A 14913-nucleotide genomic window follows, 5' to 3' on the forward strand; every position below is an offset into this window, starting at 1 on the left:
CCCAGTCATACCCCCTTCCCATATTCCTACAGCTATGCACCTACAACTTCAAGAGATACCCATTGTACACTTGTACACTCATATTTTTCCTCTCCATTAAAAGTATACCCCTACACCACCACCCACAGTTGACCTTAGTACCAGTGCTGGCTCCAGACTGTAAGGGTTTGCCACGTGTGTTATCTAATGCTAAAACCTTTGCACAGCTTAAATACGAGACAGGAAAACACAGAAGGCCCCTGCAAGCGATTCAACTTGTTAAGCAACAGTTTCCCTTAACTTCCTCTATGTTCTTACGGCGCCCTTCTAATCATATCTTAAAATAAGGTTTCAGGAACGCAAACATTTTGAAATTTGAAGCCCCTCATGCATGTTTTGAATTTTAAAGGCGAGCCTCAAAATCACATCAAGTGTTACCGAAAAAAGGGGGGGAGACATTAACCCTGCGGCCATCTAAACAAAGGATCTGATTACAGGGCTAAAGTGAGACCATGAGACGTCTCTGGCTCAACAAAGGAAGGAATGCATTTCCCGGCAGACAGACACACCTCTAACAGTGTGAATTCGCACCCTCGCGTGGAACTGTTATGTCACCGTGTTACTCATCGCAAAAAAAAAGAAAAGAAGACACGCCTCCAACCACTCGTCAATGGCTGCCACGGCAACAGCACATACGGGAGGTTGCTCAGCCCTGCAGCAAAACTCCGTCGGCCAATGGGAATCTCTCAATCCGGGTCTTAACACACAGTTCAGAGAGAGGCTTTCACTGAGTTGAGACGATGAAAAAGGGGGAAAATTTGCCTTGTGCAACAGCAGTTTAGATTCAGAACCAATTATCCTGCAGAATCAGGTGGGCCGTTTCAGAATCGGAACCCCCAAATCGGACTGAGCCCCCTGGGTTCTTTTCGAACGACGTGGGCTGCGCAAGGACATCCTTCCGTTCGGGTGTCCCCTTGTCCTTTCACCGCCCCCATCCCGGCAGACGGCCCCTTCGGCTGACTCCACTCTGACGTCCCTTTCTTTGTGCCTCTGTTACGAGCGGCGGCGTGGTCTCGGCCTCCGCCGCGCTGCTATTTTCGGACGCGTTTGAGCGGAGATGAATGCTCCCGGTTTGGCCGCCGGGGCGATTCGCTGACCCGGCACGGCCCCTGTGCAGTGGCCCCGCACCGAGGCTGTGTTCGCCGTGTCCCCGCCTAACCACCGCGCAGCACAAAGACAGCACAGACTGACTAAATTTAGAGCGTCTGTTTGCGTCAGTCTGGTGCGAGGAGTGCCGTGTGACTCTTATTGCCACGGAGATGCTGCCCCACAGGTAGAGACAGAGAGAGAGAGAGAGAGAGAGAGAGATAGAGAGAGAGAGACAGAGAGAGAGATAGAGAGAGAGACAGAGAGAGTAAGAGATAGACAGAGAGAGAGAGGGGCAGAGAGAGAGAAAGGATCTTAGATCTGTAGCAGACAGTCAGCCATGTAAGCACACCTGACCCAAATTGCCTTAATGAGAATATCGAATCAGCCATGTCTGTGGGACTATTGCAGCCCTCAAAAATAGATGCTTAAGGCGAAATGCCAAGCTTCCTTTATAGAGTACGCATCTCAAAGGGAGGGCGAGGTTCGAATCCTCCCAGCGTCTTTTCAGGTACGAAAGAGAGCCAATGTAGGGGATAGTTTGGTATGTGTATACATGCACGGAACACATTAAAACATGAAAGCGAAACAAAACGAAATTTTACAGCAGATGATGTCTCATTGCAGCAAGAATCATTTGAATGTCTGATAGACGTAATGCGGGCCACTTAAAAAAAGGGCTCTAAATTTACTGAAGTTCTAAATTTAAAAACCCGAACACTTCTTGCAATTAGCAAGCTGTCTGCTATTTTGACAGAAAAACCGTCAGACTGAGGTGCTGTGAGATACAGGCAGAAACACTACATGTTCTTCCACTGAGCTGTCCTGTGCAGCATGGCTACTTCAGCGGGTCCCAGACACGTCTAAACTGGGTAATGAAGTAGTGGGATGAAATTAAGAGAGCATGTATACTATGTATACATTACAGCTATGTATACATTATATGTCATACTATAATAAATTACATATTCACCTTTCAAACATTCTGTATTAATTTAACTCTTACATCAAATTGTAAGAGTCAACAAGTCAACGAGTAACACTGTCAATACTATATGCTGAGTGCATGAGTAGGTACCAAGGCAGTCTTAAGACAAAATTTAAACTAACTTTCCAAATGTATTTTTGTTCTGTTATTATTATTATTTTTACAAATAGTGTTGTATATGTTTGTTTCCCCTAAATTTTGTGATAATTAGTTCTTATTTTAGCCTACAATGGATCCCAAAAAAGGCTGTGAACAGTTTACTTGAGTATCAGGGTCATAAAGAATCATACTGTAGAGCCCCATCCCACAGGATCATCTAGTAAGGTCTGGTCTCCATCCCCCGCCTGAGAAATTGGCTGGTAATGTCTGGTCTGTCTTATACTGGATGCATTTTTCAGTCTGTTCCAGCTGGAATGTATTTGGGGGATATTTTCTTTAAAATTGATATTTGTGGTATTATATGGTTTAAGTTTCCCCAAACCACTACTTTTCTAAATTCCACAGTAAAAAACAACACGAGAAAGTCAGGAGGGTGGACTGCCAGGAGCTGCAGCTCTCAGTTTTCCTGGGAATTCAGTGATAATGTTGAATCCCAATCCTCTTGGTAACACACATAACATGTTTATATCTAATTCTGAGTAATTTAATTCAATCATTTCATCTTAACTTTTCAAGCTGGCAAGGACACATAAATACACACTGAGCAATGTACGCATGTTTACACACACCCATGCGTGTGGTCTCACACACACCTTCACACTGGCTGATGATTGTTCACACACACACACACACACACACACATGCCTGCATACACACACACACACACACACACACACACACACACACACACACACACACACGCCTACACACATACTGCCTACTGCCCCAATGAAGATGAGCCGACGGTTCTGCTACATTCCTGAAGCTGTAACACATACATGGATTGCAGCAGTGTAGAGGATATACAACAATAAAAAGTCTAAAATGACTCATAATTAAATATAGCCAAATCCCAATGTCAAGAATAATCCTGTCTCTTCAGATAATGCACTAAAACTCTGCAGGTCCTTTGTACCGATAAGATTAAACGGCTAAAGTCTGTTGCATTTCTTTATGGGAGCAACCTGAAGATATGATTTTTTTGTTAGATATGGTCGTAAACTTTAGTAGTACAGCAGCCACTCAAAGTCGTATGAAGCTGAACAATACAACTTATTGTACTTCACTTAAAACAAACACTAGGAGCTGGTGAAAATGTAATGTAATTTGGCATAACTGTGGCATATTATTTTGTGAAGCCTAGTCAAGATTTATGAGGAGAAACACTGTCTCAAAAAGTAAGTGCCACACACACACACACACACACACACACACACAAGACAGTCCTACCTCCTGCAGAATGCCTGTTTTATGCAGAGATTCTTGCAACGACACGCCTCTGAGAGCCGGATTTTCCACGAGCAAGATGGCCTTTATCGAATGGGACCCCAGCCCCACGGAGAGAGGACCCATCCTCTCTCCGTCTATTTTCAGTGAACCTGCAACTCAATCTGTCCCGGGACACTTTCCACGGGCGGGACTCTGTCTCCATTTGGGTTGCCGGAATGGGGTTAGATTAGCGGAGCTCAAGCCCGTGCCTGGAAATAGAATCGTTCTCCCCCAGTTATGTGCTGGTTTCCCGAATCGGGTGTCGGGGCACGGCATTCACCCCTCTCCCGGGCTTCTGCTGAGGGCTGAAGAAAAGGGGGGGGGTGTAGGGCTGGGGTGGGGTGGGGGGGGGCGATAGTGCCTCGAGTGGGAAAGAGCAGGAGCCACTAGTGACAAGATTGCAAATCGTGAAAAAAAATGGCAGCGGGAGGGGGAGGGCCAAACAGGAAGTAAAACAACACCCATCAAAAGGTCACGAAAATGGTGTTGAGCTGGCTCCCTCTCCGTGATCTCCCCCTGCTAACGGCACGGCATGATCGCTTGTTCCCACCGCAACGCAGTGATGGCGAAAGCAGGCGCATTGTATTCACGCCCCTGGCTGGGGTTCTGAGGGAAAGAACGCTCTGTCGTGCTCCGTGGGGCGGGGGGGGGGGGGGGCGGGGGGGCCGGCGTTTCGGCTTTTACGGGCGCACATGTGAGATTGCGCAACGCTCTGAGGACCCCTGGCGCAGTCTTCAAGAGCCGCGTGCGTTCCTCAACCCCCCCCTTCTCGACCCCACATCTCGAATTTGGCAGCCCTTTACACACATCCCCGCTTTCATTCTGAGCCGCTGTCTTCGCCAGCTGCGGGCCTCGGAGAGGCAGGTCAGCCAGCTTCCATCTGCATCTCTGGGAAAAACAGTCAACTCCTGTGGGGTGACGGCTTTGGGAAAGAGGGGGTGGGGGTCTTATATTGGGGGGGGGGGGGTGCTGACTGCAAAGTCAAACAGTCTGAGCAAAGCCTGGAGGGACCAGCAACAGGCACATCTACAGAGGAGGCTGAGAGATGATGACGAGAAAAGCTTTTGCCGTGTTCTCGTCCCTGGGTCCTGAGAGGCCTGCCCCAGTCTCTTCCAGGGCTCTGTGTTCGGGGTGGAGCAGACTGCAGGGACAGGCCCTTATCAAGAGTCATAAACCCTTTGAAATCTAATTTTCATTTGCCACATCTTTCTACATTTGTTACTGTTGTAATAATTTTTAATGTCTGATATACGAAGTATGAAATAAAAGTACTGCCACTCTTTGAGATACTGGCATAGCGATGAGCTAGCATGAGGTTAATTGCCAACGGTTTGCACAATGTTCTTATGCTCTTACCTGTGTCCACACAGGATTCAAACTCATGACCCTCATGACTGCTGTGCCCTTCCTACTCCACACTACTGAGACGTGAATTAATTTTTTTTACTGGAGTATTTTTCACCATTTTATTAGACGTGCATGTTATTAAGCCTGCGTAGAGCTGACACAAAGCCTCCATAACGATACATAAAACCTGACACGCTGTTAAGCCGGCGCTGACAAACGCCTCTGCTTAAGATGCGCTTCAGATAAAGCGCTGCCAAGCCCTCCGAGACAGGAACAAGGTGCAGCTCATTACTTTTGCAGAGACTGGCATCTGTCAGCTCCTCTTGTGCTGTAGAATTGGATGCTGACACCGGGGCTTCTCTATCTGATGGAGGTCATCAGTGCTGCCCCCGAGGCACCGCAGAGACGGTGTGGAGTGACTTCCCAATCTGATAACCCGGCCGCACTTTGACCCCTTGACACCCCCGAGCCAAGCTCCTGCTTAATGCAGGCCTACTCTCCAAGTTCCCTTTGGTGAGAGGTGTCTATTGTGAGAGGACAATGTGAAGCAGCATGAATGCTGCTAAAGGAGTTTTCTCAGGTCCAAGACAATAGCGGAGTTCATTCGTTTTTCTTTTCCAAGACAATGATGCATGCCAGTGACCTAGGCCCCCAGATGTATCATGGGAAGCCTAAGTAGTTAATAATCCCAGGAATAACTGTTTAGGATTAACAGTGGCTGGATATCATGCACACACATCTGCACACAGACACACACACACACACACACACACACACACACACACACAAACAGACCTGTACTACAACTCTGAACATTCTCCATCTGCCAGGTTGACATGACAACACACACCTACTCAACCCCTTCCTACTGAACCCTGCACCTTTGATTTGGGTTGTAACTATCACTTAGCCCGTCCTGGACGCCCTCATTGTCAAAAAGAACATCAGTTCGGCTTTCTGCCACTTGCTGGATCACGGGACTGTGCCCCAGTTCTGCTCAGTTCTGTTCGGATCCGTACAGTTCCGTTCCTCCCACTTCACCCTCCTCACTCCGCCCTGCGCGATCCTCCTCCGTCCTCACGCCCGCTGCTCTTGACGATGACCACACGACCGGGGCGGATGGCGGTCTGTTCCTTCACACCAGAGGCGAAACATCGGCCTCCATCGTTCATTCTGCGGTCAGACTCAGCGAGGCAGAGGATTTAGGGCTGTAGAGAGTTTAGCTCCCTGTCGGGATCTCCGCGCGTTCCCAGATGGGGAGCGTTAAAGACGTGCTAAAACAGGCCCTGCCAATGAGAGAGTGCAGCTGGAGGAGGCGATTGTTGTGCAGAGGGGGCATTGGGTCATGTGACGCAGAGAGGGGGAAATCCAGCTGGGTGTGGGAGAGCAGCCGCAGAACCCACAATTCACTGCTCAACAATTCAAACAAACCAGCCCCGGCAAAATTCACCGCGGTCTTTGCTGGAGTGACATCAAAAGCACTTAAACCGCCAGCAAATCCCATTAAAAACCGTGTGCTATTAGCAGCTTTCCTGCGTTCATTTAGGAGGCAAAATTGCTAACCCCAGACATGAGCCACCTCCTGAAAAGCGCATGGCATTTTATCCATCTGTGGGCTGGTGAACACGCTAAGGACCAGATGCTAATGAACTGCAAAGTGTCTGGCCTTTTTTACTCTCAGCACAGTTACATCTGAATGTCTCTTTCAGAACCTTTCCCGTTAATTTCAGAGACAGCCAAACATGTGGTACGCTATTACAAACCAAAGGTCACACTCGAGTTACAATGCATACTGAGGTTACACCAAACCTGGCCTCAACTGTTCAGCCTAGTAAAGTAAAGGGTTAATTCTGCATCACAGCCTGCAGACACACCCAGATGGACAGACGGACGGGGAAAACACAGCAGGAAACATACCAAAATCTCAGTGTCCAATGTGGGTATCATTCCTTTTTCGTCAAACAGGGAAAAAAAGAAACCCTCTTACATGTAATGATTATCGGATTATCGGCTCATGATTCACATAGCCAGTTTCCAGCGGGGGACTCAAGGCACCAGGGACACACGTAACCAGAATATTACATTTTAAAAAAGTTGTTTTTCATCACAAACAGGACCTCATCCCCGGTGGGCACCAGACAGCACGCTGAGTGTGCAGGTTTCACCTTGATGGAAAGCCAGACTCGTGTAGCATTTCTCAGCAGCGGGTCAGCACTTAAAGTCAGCTGCAGACCTAGTCAGCACCACGCATTCCACCGCTAAAATATCCCTAAATGCACCTCTAAAGATGTCCCCATTTACTCACATGTCCAGAGCAGGAAGTCGGAGGCGCTCACACCCGATACGCTAAAAGCCAAAGGAGACTGTCGTAAGCTTTTCTTCTAAATTAAGAAATAAACAGGCTTCAGCAAAGTATCACTATATGATTTAATATTTGTGTTGGTACGATGCATGCAGGCCACACCATATCCAATATTTACTACAGTTAGGCTTTTACATTACTTTACATTATTGGCATTTAGCAAACACTCTTATCCTTACATCAGTTACAGTTTATTTATTTATTCATTTATGTTATCCATATATACAGCTGGATATTTTACTGAGGCAACTGTGGGTTACAACAGCAGTGCCCCGGCAGGGAATCGAACTGGCAACCTTTCAGTTATGAGCCATGCTCCTTAACCACTATGCTACACTGCCATCTCTTAAGTGCTTTTATGGACCTGCAGTTGGCTTTTACAGATTATGCAGATATTTTTTAGCAAAAATCACCAGTTAATGAATAATAATGTGTTGGCAAACTAGTTCTATATTTTAAACAGCAACAAAATCTTTGCTTATGCTTTTGAATAACCCACGTGTCATTTCCAGCACATGAGAAAGTTGTGTTGATACTTCTCTGATGGAGGCTACTGTTTTAATCTACGTTGTACGGGTAAAGTCATCAGCGAAGTCTCGAGACCTCCCGGGCCAACGATGTTTGAACGTCTAACTTTTCAGCGGGGCTTTCTGCAGTGAGAATGATTGGCGCTTCCAGGGTTAACTATCTGAGTGAACAGTGGAATTCTCAAAGAATCTTTCTGAAACGCGATCAGCCAGCTTGCTTTTGTTCCTTTCTTCCTTTTTCCCCCCCCCTCTCCTTCTTTCTTCCCCGCAAACCCCCAGATCACATCAGAATATGAAATAACAAAAACAGCCAGGTTTTCTTAATTAAGCCTGTTTGAAACAGTCAGACTGAAGGCTACAGTCTGTTCCCACCAGCCTCTCTGGAGTCTCCTCTGAAACAGTCAGACTGAAGGTTACGGTCTGTTCCCAGCAGCCTCTCCTGTTTCCCTTCTGCTTGCAGAGAGCTCGTTTGAGCTAACGTCTCCCTGTTCAGGAGGGGCTCGTGTACAGACCTCGCTCCGGCCTCTTCCCCGCGGGAAAAAACGCGACTTTATGCCTCCCTTCAGAGGGAAGGAACCAACGTTCGAAACCCAGACCACATTTTACTAGCTCGTCTGGCTCCTCAGGCCTGCTGCGAGTCTGGCAGTTTTTTTTTTCAGGCTATGGTGCTCTTAGAATATTCTAGAACCAGAAGAGTGAACACAAGGGAACCCATTTGGTGCAATTTTATGATTTACTTTTGACGCCCAACACATGGTTTCGCCATGGCTGTAGCTCCTACCCCCCTCAAACCCCGCCTTCACTGAAACCCCCACCCCAGCGGAGACCTGCTAAGCTCATTTGGGTGAATAATAGAGACTCCGGCGGCCATGTGGTTGACCAAGTTCACAGGTGCCACGGCAGGGGTCGGAGGTCGTCCGCTCTGCTGCTCGTAATGAGCCTGGCGGAGAGATGGACCTGCTGCTCCCGGCCCATTTGGGCGGCTCGAGATTGGACCCAAAAGGCCCCATCCCCAGGTTTAAAATATGTGTGGACTCCCTTAAGTGGCCAAATTAGGGAAACATAAAAGGGAAGAGAAGGTGGGGGACGCTGCCTCCCCCCTCACCACAGCCCTGGCTCCAGCTGGATTTAATGGACACTGATTTCTGCCTGTGTGACACACCACTTGGCAGTAAACCCTTATTACCACTTCTGTGTTTTTACTGGTGGAGCTCTTTTCAATATCCGAGCGCTTTCATTAAGTTTTAATTTATCATATTACGTCAAAAAGAGAATACCTCACGGTGCTAGAAAGGATCAAAAAAGCGGGCAAAACAATGCGTGGAGATGGCAAAAAAATTCCCTGCAGCGCTTCTCCGGAGGTTTTCTAATCTGGTAGTTCAGTCATTTTTGACAGAATTTGTTGAAAAAAATGTTTGAACATACATTGCAGGTGATATAAATCACTAGACAAGTGCTTGCGCATTCCTGACTGAAAACAGTGACAGGATAAGAGTGAGTGATGTTAGGTCTGAGTGGACTTCAAAGAGGAACACCTGGCGTAGAGGCCAGACCTGGTCTGCTTTCACAGAGACCCACTCACCTGACCAAAAACCAGGTGTAATTCAGGGACAGGGAAACAAAGTCAACGGAACAGGTTTGGGTGAAACCGATGGGGTGAGATCTGAAAAATGAATCCCCTGTTAGTTTACACAGCGAGTAAGGAGGGAGAAAGCATCGGTTAACTTTGCCTCCCCTGAGGGATGACCCTCCATACAAACCATTTGGCCTCGTTCTCTGTCACCAAGTGGGACACATCTGTCCATTCGGCACACGATGTCATAATGACTCCAATAATGGGAGGCGTTTAAATGGTGCCTTTCATGGATCTCAGAGTGCTTTACAGTGAGGTGGAGCTCCCGCCTTGGTGATACATGGCACCCACAACGCTCACCACACATCATGCAAAGTGGAGAGGAAGGGATTTATTTGGCCAATTAAACTGTGGGATGAGCAGGCGGCCAGACTGGGGCACCAGGGAACCCCCTTTCTCTCTGTGATATGTGCACGAGATCTCATTCTATCTATCTCATGTGGCTTTTTCCAGGCCCTGAGATCTTTATTCCTTTATTACAGGAAGGGCACTGAGGGTACTGTTCTCTGAGCCATAACCAGTAGTTTACCTTTTGATTATTATTCAGTATGCGTTTCTGAACAGAACTTCATATTCCGGAAAAAGTGCTTCACATTCTAGATGAAAAGTCAGTAGGAGTTTGAAATTGACCTCCGGGGAGAGTGTTCTGTTGGACACATCGAGCACACACGAAGTCCCCGGCCCTCACACCGCTCGTTTACGAACGCCTTGCCCGTTCGACTGAACGCTTTCACCGAGTTTTATTTGCTCATACTGCCACCCCGGGTGCCTTTTAAATCTCTCTCCACAGGAGGCCCCGAACGGGCTCTGGTCTCCTGGGGACCTGGCGGAGGAAATAAGCCGTAATGGACATGACATCATATATCAAACTTTACGCGACTGGCTCCCGCTCTCAAGCTCTCCTGCTCTCCCACTCTCCGGCTCCAGCCGGTACACATTTTTTACATCAGGGCACACTTTTCTCTAAACTCTAATAACACAAGCTTTATGTGCGCCTGTGTTTTTCCTCCCACCTGAAACTACAAACAGTGGCTGGATGCTGGAGTCCGCCGAAGCCAAAATGAACAAGGGGGCTGTAGATGTCTCTCCCCCCTCCACCTCTCCCGGTAGAATTCTGGTCAAACAAACAAATAAATAAATAAATAAAACGATCCTATGTACCAGAACAGCACCAGACGGCCTCCTCGATTGTCACTGGGAGCGCAAAATGAGTTCCAGCCCTCGGTAATCTTTTACAGATGCTCTTAGGTTTTCGGCACTGACGACGGGGCGATTTGCGAGCCTCTCACAGGCCAGCGCTGGGATATGAAATAACGGCATTAATCCTGAGCGGGATAGCTGCGGCCTGGCGCCCGCTCAGACCAAACTCCCCGAGAGACGTTTCAGGGAACATTCCAGAAGAGGGAGAGAAAAAAAAAAAACAGAGAGGAATAATACAGCGAACGGCTTTCAGGGAGAAAAAAAAAAAAAAACAGAATTGAGAAAGTAAAAAAAAAATCGGACTCGCTCAAAAGAAGAAAAAAAAAAGAAATGTACTCAGGAAATGTTTGCAGGCGCCATGTGTGGGCCTTTTTAAAGGAGCAGATGCTGCTATAATCTGAGACAAAACGCAGAGTACAAACAGCAGCATTAGCGCGCTAGCCTCAGTCTAAACACCGGGGTCCGGCTAAATTAGCCAATGTCTGAGAGGAACCTCGTTAAAAAGGGCCCTGTGGACGGGCAGTCCCCCCCCTCTGCCCCCCGGCCCCGCGGCTCGGTGGCTTTGTGTTAAATCTCCCAATTACCCACAATGCCCTGCTGTGAGAACGGCACCGTGTGACGGCTGGGCGCAGCAGTGAGCTGATGTGGTCTGGGCTGGGAGTCCGGCGCAGCGGCCTAGGCCGCTGAGTGTGGGTGGTAATACCCGTCACGCCAGTTATTAACGGGCGAGAGAGGAGCCGACGGTCCGAAAACTCAGCGCGTCCGGAGATGCCGCGCTCTCTCTCTCTGCAGTGTCCGGCCTTGAATGGGAGAGGATGGGGGTATGTGCCGTACTGTAAAGCTCCTGGTGGCCACCTCTCCATCTCCTCACGTGACAGGAGGAGGAAACGCCGGGGAAGGATCAGTGATGCCGTCTGTCACTCAGATCCCTGATAGTAACAGTGGTGGTAACAGCCTCGGTTTGGGACGTGTGTATGTGAAGCTTTGGGCTACTGAGTGAGGAGATGACAGACACAGGGGTTAAATGTGTCTGAACGGTGTGGTGTGGTGTGGTGTGGGAAACAATGTTAATGAGTGTGAGCGTGCGTGCAGGTGTTTGTTCAGGTCCGCATACATACCTGTGCTTGGGATTGTATTCCGTGTGTGTGTATCTGTGAATGTGTTAGCATCTGTGTATGTGAGTGCGTGTGCGTGTGCGTGTATTGGTGAGTGTGCACGTTAGCATATGTACGAGCGTGAGTACACGAGTGTGTTGGTATGTGCGTTTTAACATATTCGTGTGTGCGAGTATCTGTGTTTGTGAGCACGTGTGTGTATGTGTATGTGTGAATGTATGTGTGCGTATGAGCGTATGTATCTGTTAGCATATGAGTAATTTTGAGTATATATTTATGTATGAATATGTGGTTGAGTGAGTATGTGTGTGTTAGCATATGTGTGAGTGTGAGTATATGTGTTTGTGGGTATGTGTGTCTGTTAGCATATGTGTGAGTGTGAGTGTGAAGGCGTGTGTGTGGGTATGTGTGTGTGTGTGTTAGAATATGTATGAGTGTGAGTGTGAATGCGAGTGTGTGGGTATGTGGGTATGAGTGTGTGTTAGCATATGTGTGAGTATGAGTGTGAAGGCATGTGTGTGGGTACGTGTGGAGTGATTTGGGGGTACAGGTGGGGGGGCTGCCCGGGCCTCTGGGGTTAAAGACAGAGGGCGGAGGAGCTGTGACCCCGTTCCGCCCGGCTGGGTCTGAAAGCAGCCAGTGAGCCGAGCCCTAAGCACAAGTGGCATCTGCCGTCTGACTCAAATCACCTTCCATCAGGGACCCCGCGCCTCGTGACTCCGGGAGCAGAGCGCCACGTTAACCCCGCGCCTCCCCGTCCCCCCCCCGACGAGGGAGGTACCCCAGCACCCCGAGAACCACGGCAACCGGCGAGCGAGCAGGGGAGACAGAGAATTACATCACTTTACTGTCATTTAGCAGGCGCTCTTGTATGGGCGACTTACATGGGTTACAATTGTATCCATTTATATGGCTGGACATCTACTGGAGCAATTGTGGGTTAAGTATCATGCCCGAGGGTACAGCCGCAGTGCCCTAATGCGGAATCGAACCGGCAATCTTTCGATTACGAGCCCTACTCCTTACCACAATGCTACACTGCCGCCCTACGCCTGAGATGCCCCTTCGTGACCAGTGACGGTGTAATGGCTCGTGACTCCGCTCCCCGTCTGCAGCGGTTGGGCCTGGAAAGAGCCTGTGTGAGGAGGGGTGACCCCTACCGCAAGCTGAGGGACCTGCTGTGGACTCTGCTGTCACTCGCTGCTGGGGGGTGGGGGGCAGTGGGGGGGGCGGCTTGGCTTCACAGCTGTCCCTCGTCACAGAGATGCCATGGGGGTGTGGTCAGACAGTGTGACGGACAGCTCTCGGGATGACAGATTCCAGAGCTGAGGCCTGGGCAGCCGCCGTTTTGTTCAAATAAATTACAGCCGAGACCTGCTCCAACTGAATTAACCAGCCGCTTTCCCAAGCTCCACAAACAGAGACTCCGGACCACGTGATCAATCCCAGCGCTAAAATTTCTTTCCTTTTACTAATCCTTGGATGATTACAGTGTGGGAGGAGGTGTGTTGAGGGTCTGCTGTCCAGAAAAATATTAATACGGTATTACCCAACACATTTTTCTACACGCACGCTATGATTTAAATGTGGAAATGGACAAAATCAACAGCAACGGTCACTAACAAACATTCCGCCTGTCCCTCTCTGAGTCACAATATGGGGATTAAAGCTGTCACATGACCCAAATAACTGGAATCACATACAGAGGGAAGAGGGAAATCCACTCTTTAGCAGTGAAAGTGTCCCGGCCTGCCTGGAGAGCGCTATTAATCCAGACTTTGACCGATACTGATATGATGCTCTCGTGTCTGTCCCGCAAAGCCCTCTGAAGGCTTCATCCACGCTACCACACTTAGCCACTATCTCAGTGCTGCCTCCTCTTTGGAGCGATGCTCATTAGAGCCATAGAAAAGCACCATCTCCAACTTAGAAACGTCTCTGTGTTTAGGCCTACTTCTAAGAGAAAACTGGGGCACGGGTGGCTTTGATGTCTTAATTGTAAGTCTTTTTTTAACGAGTGAGTCAGGTGTCTATTTATATAACAAAGAGAGAGGGAGAGGGGAGAGAGTGAGGAGAGAGGGAGAGGAGGAGAGAAGGACTGGTCTTTGGGAGGAGAAGGAGACAATGAGGTGAGAAGGCAAGCAATACAGATGCTGAAACACACAAGGAAGCACAGCAGGGCAAGGTCCCTCTTTGGAGATGGGGTGGGGTTGGGTGTAAGCTGTTTAGGGGCTGGGCTTGCTTGGGTGGGGTTGGGTATAGGCTGTTTAGGGGCTGGGCTTGCTTGGGTGGGGTTGGGTATAGGCTGTTTAGGGGCTGGGCTTGCTTGGGTGGGGTTGGGTGTAGGCTGTTTAGGGGCTGGGCTTGCTTGGGTGGGGTTGGGTGCAGGCTGTTTAGGGGCTGGGCTTGCTTGGGTGGGGTTGGGTGTAGGCTGTTTAGGGGCTGGGCTTGCTTGGGTGGGGTTGGGTGTAGGCTGTTTAGGGGCTGGGTTAGGTTGCAGGGGCGTAAGGTTGGAGGTTGTTTGGGGGTTACACAGGGTAGAGTGGCCGGGTGGGGTTGGGTTGAGGTAGAGCGGTGGCTATCTAGGGGGCTGGACGGGGGCTTACCTGCGGGCTGATGCTGGGGCCATAGCCCATCCCGGGCGAGGGCACCGACATGGAGTGGGGCCCCATGGGCGAGCTGATGACAGAGAAGGGCGAGCCCAGGCCGTTGATGGGCGAGCTGAGGGTGCTGATGGGCGAGTGCAGGGGGCCGGACATGCCCATGGAGGACGGGCTGAGCAGGGACGGGTGCATCCCCCGGTGGGACGTGGGCGAGCCGAGGGGTGAGTTGGGCACCTGGCCCGAGGACTCTGCCGGGGAGGGGAGAGTTCGTTAAGTCGACAGTCACTAACGACTTTCACCTTTCCTTTAAATTTGTGTGAGACACCCTGTAAATAAAGGCAGAGATGACACTGAAAATAAAGGTAGAAACATTTCCCTTGTCTATGCAACAAAAGTTAAAATATAACATGTGACAGCTTTAAAAGACTTCATATTTTGAATTTTTCCATTATTAACGATTTTCTGTACATAAACTGAAATGGACTACCCTTGATCGGCGTGCATTTTACATCAATAATTACTCTTCTGCCGAGCTGACACACATATCTAGGGCAACTTGCATTTTACACAGTAACCCATTTTTAA

The 14913-nt window shown here is 49.1% G+C and overlaps 1 protein-coding gene across 2 annotated transcripts in view; it reads right to left on the reverse strand.

The window, feature by feature from the left end:
* Positions 1-14913, reverse strand: part of LOC118777518 (retinoic acid receptor RXR-alpha-A-like) — a 105433-nt gene that overhangs the window by 19980 nt on the left and 70540 nt on the right. For both annotated transcript variants that reach the window (XM_036528536.1, XM_036528535.1), the window contains exon 3: positions 14332-14576. In XM_036528536.1, coding sequence (XP_036384429.1) covers positions 14332-14576 — 245 coding nt within the window. The remainder of the gene's footprint in view (positions 1-14331; positions 14577-14913) is intronic.

The sequence above is a fragment of the Megalops cyprinoides genome, chromosome 5 (genome assembly GCF_013368585.1).
Source record: "Megalops cyprinoides isolate fMegCyp1 chromosome 5, fMegCyp1.pri, whole genome shotgun sequence".
NCBI lineage: Eukaryota > Metazoa > Chordata > Actinopteri > Elopiformes > Megalopidae > Megalops > Megalops cyprinoides.